A 7,500-nucleotide genomic window follows, 5' to 3' on the forward strand; every position below is an offset into this window, starting at 1 on the left:
CCATCTTAGATGAGCTCAGGCCCAGCGAAGCCGACGGCGTTTCTGGGTGTTGTTGATAAACGTTTTTCGCCTTGCATAGGAGAGTTTTAACTTGCACTTACAGATGTAGCGACCAACTGTAATTACTGACAGTGGGTTTCTAAAGTGTTCTTGAGCCCATGTGGTGATATCCTTTACACACTGATGTCGCTTGTTGATGCAGTACAGCCTGAGGGATCGAAGGTCATGGGCTTAGCTGCTTACGTACAGTGATTTCTCCAGATTCTCTGAACCCTTTGATGATTTACGGACCGTAGATGGTGAAATCCCTAAATTCCTTGCAATAGCTGCTTGAGAAAGTTTTTTCTTAAACTGTTCAACAATTTGTTCACGCATTTGTTGACAAAGTGGTGACCCTCGCCCCATCCTTGTTTGTGAATTACTGAACATTTCATGGAATCTACTTTTATACCCAATCATGGCACCCACCTGTTCCCAATTTGCCTGTTCACCTGTGGGATGTTCCAAATAATTGTTTGATGAGCATTCCTCAACTTTATCAGTATTTATTGCCACCTTTCCCAACTTCTTTGTCACGTGTTGCTGGCACCAAATTCTAAAGTTAATGATTATTTGCACAAAAAAAATGTTTTATCAGTTTGAACATCAAATATGTTGTCTCTGTAGCATATTCAACTGAATATGGGTTGAAAATTATTTGCAAATCATTGTATTGCGTTATTTACATCTAACACAATTTCCCAACTCATATGGAAACGGGATTTGTACTTCAAAGACCTCCTCAATCCCACCAACACGTCTTCCTATGAGGAAGCAGTGCCTGGGGAATCTGTGGTGGGCTCTCCTATTTCGGGGGCTGAGGTTGCTCGGTGGCATGAGATCCGCCCGCAGTTCCTTAAGCCTCTGGATGCTGTGGGGCTGTCTTGGTTGACAAGACTCTGCAACATCGCGTGGACATCAGGGGCGGTACCTCTGGATTGGCAGACCGGGGTGGTGGTTCCTCTCTTTTAGAAGGGGAGGGTGTGTTCCAACTATCGTGGGATCACACTCCTCAGCCTTACCGGTAAGGTCTATTCAGGTGTACTGGAGAGGAGGCTACACCGGGTAGTCGAACCTTGGATTCAGGAGGAACAGTGTGGTTTTCGTCCTGGTCGTGGAACTGTGGACCAGCTCTATACTCTCGGCAGGGTCCTTGAGGGTGCATGGGAGTTAGCCCAACCAGTTTACATGTGCTTTGTGGACTTGGAGAAGGCTCAGAGAGTATGGGGTATCGGACCGTCTGATTGTGGCGGTCCGCTTCCTGTACGATCAGTGTCAAAGCTTGGTCCGCATTGCCGGCAGTAAGTCGGACCCGTTTCCAGTGAGGGTTGGACTCCGTCAAGGCTGTCCTTTGTCACCGATGCTGTTCATAACTTTTATGGACAGAATTTCTAGGCGCAGTCAGGGCATTGAGGGGATCCGGTTTGGTGGCTGCAGGATTAGGTCTCTGCTTTTTGCAGATAATGTGGTCCTGATGGCTTCATATGGCCAGGATCTTCAGCTCTCACTGGATCGGTTCGCAGCCCAGTGTGAAGCGAATGGGATGAGAATCAGCACCCCACCCGGAAAAGGGTGGGGTGCCATCCCCGGGTTGGGGAGGAGACCCTGCCCCAAGTGGAGGAGTTCAAGTACCTCAGAGTCTTGTTCACGAGTGAGGGAAGAGTGGATTGTGAGATCGACAGGTGGATCGGTGTGGCGTTTTCAGTAATGCGGACACTGTATCGATCCGTTGTGATTAAGAAGGAGCTGAGCCGGAAGGCAAAGCTCTCAATTTACTGGTCGATCTACGTTCCCATCCTCACCTATGGTCATGAGCTTTGGGTTATGACCGAAAGGACAAGATCACGGGTACAAGCGACCAAAATTAGTTTCCTCCGCCGGGTGGCGGGGCTCTCCCTTAGAGATAGGGTGAGAAGCTCTGCCATCCGGGAGGCGCTCAAAGTAAAGCCGCTGCTCCTCCACATCGAGAGGAGCCAGATGAGGTGGTTCGGGCATCTGGTCAGGATGCCACCCGAACGCCTCCCTAGGGAGGTGTGTCGGGCATGTCCGACCGGTAGGAGGCCACGGGAAAGACCCAGGACACGTTGGAAAGATTTAGTCTCCCGGCTGGCCTGGGAACGCCTCAGGATCCCCCAAGAGGAGCTGGACGAAGTGGCTGGGGAGAGGAAAGTCTGGGCTTCCCTGCTTAGGCTGCTGCCCCCGCGACCCGACCTCGGATAAGCGGCAGAAGATGGATAGATGGATGGATGGACGTTAGGTCAGGAAAAAACACAGAGGCTATATCATCCCTACAAGCCTGTTTCGCAGGTTTCCCTGCTCGTCAGGGGATTTTTTTTAAATCCCCTGAAAAGCAGGGAAACCTATATATATATGTATATACATATATATATAGATATATACATATATATATTTATATATTATATATGTATACATGGAAACATCCCTAATGATGAGAATTACAGTGAAAATGTCAATCATTTTATCATACAAGCCCAGTAATAAACCATTCTATCATACAAGTCCAGTAATAAACCATTGTCTAAGAGGAGCACTGATGATGTTGCCAGGTGGTCCTACAGCAGCAGAGTCTGGAGCTGCGCAGCCAAGTGATCAGCCTGCGCTCTCAGGTGGACACCAGCCAAACGGTCCAGAGAGACTTTGTGCAGCTCTCGCAATCCCTGCAGGTGAGAATGTCTTGGAACGTGCAAGTCAACACACTTCACTCATGTGCAGTTTGGGGAGAAATATCCTGGGAATGATGAAAAGACGATGGCGAACTAAAACACTAACAGTTAGCATGCAAGCCGGGTAGCATCGAGTAGTCAAAAATAGGACTAATGGGCGCTCATCTGTGGAATGAGCTGGAAAAAAAGATAGCATGCTAACGTTATGTGTCAATTACTCAAATATTACTTAAGTGTACACTGGAAAAATTAGGTTCATGAAGTGTGGGTCATGACCGAAAGAATAAGATCGCGGATTCAAGCGGCCGAAATGAGTTTCCTCAGAAGGGTGGCTGGCATCTCCCTTAGAGATAGGGTGAGAAGCTCAGTCACCCGAGAGAGACTCGGAGTAGAGCCGCTGCTCCTTCGCTTGGAAAGGAGCCAGCTTAGGTGGTTCGGGCATCTCGTGCGGATGCCTCACGAGCGTCCCCCTAGGGAGGTCCTCGTTGCACGTCCCACTGAGAGGAGGCCCCGCGGCAGGCCAAGGACCAGATGGGGGGATTACATCTCCTCTCTGGCCTGGGAACGCTTCGGGATTCCCCAGGAGGAAGTCGCTAATGTTGCTCTGGATAGGGAAGTCTGGGGGTCTTTGCTGGAGCTGTTGTCCCCGCGACCCGATTCCGGATAAGCGGTTGAAGATGGATGGATGGATGGATGGATGGAAAAATTAGCCAAAAAGCTAGCATGTTAACGTTAGCGTGGGTCAAGTAACCCTGAGGTGTATACCATGCTAACATGTTTAAGTTAGCATAATAATGTTGGCGTGCATCAAGTAACAAAATATGACTCTGAGGTGTGTACCTGTAAAATTTGCTAAAACAAAAAGTTAGCGTGCTATCATGCTAACATTAGCATGCTAACTGTCAGGTTCAAACACTGATGACATCTATTAAACGAGACAAGAAGCAAGGAATTAAACAGAGACAGAATTAAATTTGGCTCAATTTGAGGAGAAACGTCTGGGCTGTACTCTTTTACAGACTCCAGCCCGCTCTGGCGAAAGATTGTATGCCACCTCTTTTTTTTTTTGACTTTCCCTGTTTACATAACAACAGCTGTTTCTAAAGGAATGGGGGCTATGTAAACAGCCATTGTTTTCAGTCACATTAACACAAAAGCAAAAGATGCCTCGGGCTTGGACTGGTCCTGGATCGAGCTTGGGCAGGTCTTGGATCAAAATAAATAACCCCTCCCGTCTCCTCCCATCGTACACAGCGGAATTTTCCAAGCCTTTGGCTTGGTGCAACAAAGACAGCCTCTTGTCTGTTCACTGGGAACTCCGAGAACGGAAAGTTTTTTGATAATTTACATACAATTTTTCTGACACTAACATGCTTAAGTTAGCATGATAATGATAGCAGGCATCAAGTTACAAAATATGACTCTGAGGTGTATACTTGTAAAATTTGCTAAAAAAAAGCTATTGTGCTAACATGCTAAAGTCAGAGCGCTAATAAGAGATGGCGAACAAAAAAAGATGGTAATAATGATGAAAATATTTTCTGAATAACATTCTTGTGTTTTTTCTCGCAGGTCAAACTGGAGTTAATCAGGCAAGCAGAATCTTTGGAGAAAGTCACAGAAATCCTGGAGGAGAGAATCCGTGTCGCTGATCCGCCGCCTGCAGATGTCTCCTGACTGCTGGTCGGCACAAGTAAACAACAGACTTTTAAAGAGACACACACACTTTTATTTTCTAATAAACAGACTTTTAAAGAGACACACACTCCTATTTTCTAGTAAACAGACTTTTAAAGAGGCACACACTTTTATTTTCTATTAAACAGACTTTTAAAGAGACACACACTATTACTTTCTAGTAAACACACACTTTTTTTGTTCTAGTAAACAAGCACACTTTTAAAGAGACACACACACTATTACTTTCTATTAAACACACACACTTTTAAAGAGACACACACACTATTACTTTCTAGTAAACACACACACTTTTAAAGAGACACACACTAATACTTTCTAGTAAACACACATTTTTACACAGACACACACACTTTTATTCTTCTAGTAAACAAACACACTTTTAAAGAGACACACACACTTTTATTGTTCCAGTAAACACACTTTTAAAGAGACACACTTTTATTATTCTAGTAAACACACACACTTTTAAAGAGACACACACTTTTATTGTTCTAGTAAACACACACTTTTAAAGAGACACACACACTTTTATTGTTCTAGTAATCACACACACTTTTAAAGAGACACACACTTTTATTGTTCTAGTAAACACACACACACTTTAAAAGAGACACACACTTTTATTGTTCTAGTAAACATACAGACTTTTAAAGAGACACACACTTTTATTGTTCTAGTAAACACACACACTTTTAAAAAGACACACACTTTTATTGTTCTAGTAAACACACACTTTTATTTTTCTGGTAAACACACAGACTTTTAAAAATACACAGACACTATTTTCCTAGTAAACACACACTGTTAAAGAGACACACAGTTTTATTTTTGTAGTAAGCACACACTTTTAAAGACACACACACTATTATTTCCTAGTAAACACACACTTTTAAAGAGACACGCACACTTTTATTGTTCTAGTAAACACACACACTTTTAAAGAGACACACAAACTATTATTTTCTAGTAAACACACACACTTTTAAAAAGACACGCACACTTGTATTGTTCTAGTAAACACAGAGACTTTTAAAGACACACACACTTTTATTTTTCTAGTAAACACAAACACTTTTAAGAATACACAGACACTATTTTTCTAGTAAACACACTTTTAAAGAGACACATTTTTATTTTTGTAGTGAACACACTTTTAAAGAGACACACACTTTTATTGTTCTAGTAAACACACACTTTTAAAGAGACACACACTTATTGTTCTAGTAAACACACACTTTTATTGTTCTAGTAAACACACACTTTTAAAGAGACACACAAACTATTATTTTCTAGTAAACACACACACTTTTAAAAAGACACACACACTTATAATGTTCCAGTAAACACACACACTTTTAAAAAGACACACACACACACTTACAATGTTCTAGTAAACACACAGACTTTTAAAGAGACACACACTTGTTCCTGAGGGAACTCTCCTGAAGGACTCAATAAAGTACTATTTATCTATCTATCTATCTACACACACTTTTAAAGAGACACACACACTTGTATTGTTCTAGTAAACACACACACTTTTAAAGTGACACACACTTTTATTGTTCTAGTAAACACACAGACTTTTAAAGAGACTGTTACTTTCCTCCATGAAGGTGATTGTGTGTAATTATTGTGATGTTTTGGGACCAAGGTGAAAAGTCATAAATGTCTTATGAAGGACAGTCAGTCACTAGATGGAACATGAAGATAAAATTAAACATATTTAGGAGGACAGTCAGTCACTAGATGGATAATGAAGATAAAAACAAACATATTTTTCCACCTGAACATGTGAACTTTGAACCCTGAGGTGGGAAATGTTCTTTCAACTTGGACGTTTGTTTTCAGAGGCTAATGAATATCTGGTCTGCATAAAAAGTCTGTCCTGCATGTGTGGCATTATGGGTAACTATTATTTGTGAAAGCACTAATTTTAGTAGTATTATTTAAATGTTGGGCCCTATTCTTCCTTCTATTGGTCTTCTCCCATCAGCCCTGTGGACACGTCCATCATCAGGCTAAAGTGGTGAGGGACTTTCATGACGTCTATTTGCTTGACACTGAAAAAGATGAGACTTGACATTTGAAAAGTCAATCCAGGCAATGCTGTGGTGTGTGTATGCACGCTACAACAGCTTCTTCTTCCTGGCTGGATGGTGTGTGTGTATGCACGCTACAACAGCTTCTTATTCCTGGCTGGATGGTGTGTGTGTATGCACGCTACAACAGCTTCTTCTTCCTGGCTGGATGGTGTGTGTGTATGCACGCTACAACAGCTTCTTCTTCCTGACTGGATGGTGTGTGTGTATGCATGCTACAACAGCTTCTTCTTCCTGGCTGGATGATGTGTGTGTGTACACGCTACAACAGCTTCTTCTTCCTGGCTGGATGGTGTGTGTGTGTATGCAGGCTACAACAGCTTCTTCTTCCTGGCTGGATGGTGTGTGTGTGTATGCACGCTACAACAGCTTCTTCTTCCTGGCTGGATGGTGTGTGTGTATGCACGCTACAACAGCTTCTTCTTCCTGACTGGATGGTGTGTGTATGCATGCTACAACAGCTTCTTCTTCCTGGCTGGATGATGTGTGTGTGTACACGCTACAACAGCTTCTTCTTCCTGGCTGGATGGTGTGTGTGTGTATGCACGCTACAACAGCTTCTTCTTCCTGGCTGGATGTGACATTTGATCTACTTGTGATGACAACCACTCTCATATCACGTTAAGACTTGTTCAGTACACAAGTTAGTCAACACCGTCAAAAATGTAATGGAAACAACTTCTAGACGCCACATTATGTATCCTAAATCCTGGACTATAAACCGCTGATTTTTTCCTACGCTTTGAACCCTGCAGCTTATAAAGGTGCAGCTAATTTATGGATTGTTCTTCGCTGACGGCCATAATGCCAGTAGCCTTTTAGAAAAAACAAGCAAATACGCTGAAAGGTGTGTTATTGTTTGTGATGTGGCGCCATCTTTTGGACGAGTTCGCTCACTGCAAATGCTGCAGTGTCACTCCATTTAGTTCCTTCAACCTTAAATACAATTGCCATTCCGTCTTTTAGCCGTTCAT

The 7,500-nt window shown here is 43.0% G+C and overlaps 1 protein-coding gene across 2 annotated transcripts in view; it reads left to right on the forward strand.

The window, feature by feature from the left end:
* The window catches only part of rabep2 (rabaptin, RAB GTPase binding effector protein 2), a 43,649-nt gene that overhangs the window by 34,858 nt on the left and 1,291 nt on the right, over nt 1-7,500 (forward strand). For both annotated transcript variants that reach the window (XM_062037044.1, XM_062037045.1), the window contains 2 exons: nt 2,607-2,723; nt 4,296-7,500. The exon at nt 4,296-7,500 is cut by the window's right edge and continues 1,291 nt beyond it. In XM_062037044.1, the coding sequence (XP_061893028.1) occupies nt 2,607-2,723; nt 4,296-4,400 (222 nt within the window). In that variant the 3' untranslated portion in view covers nt 4,401-7,500. The remainder of the gene's footprint in view (nt 1-2,606; nt 2,724-4,295) is intronic.

This window comes from Entelurus aequoreus, linkage group LG25 (assembly GCF_033978785.1).
Source record: "Entelurus aequoreus isolate RoL-2023_Sb linkage group LG25, RoL_Eaeq_v1.1, whole genome shotgun sequence".
NCBI classification, from domain to species: domain Eukaryota; kingdom Metazoa; phylum Chordata; class Actinopteri; order Syngnathiformes; family Syngnathidae; genus Entelurus; species Entelurus aequoreus.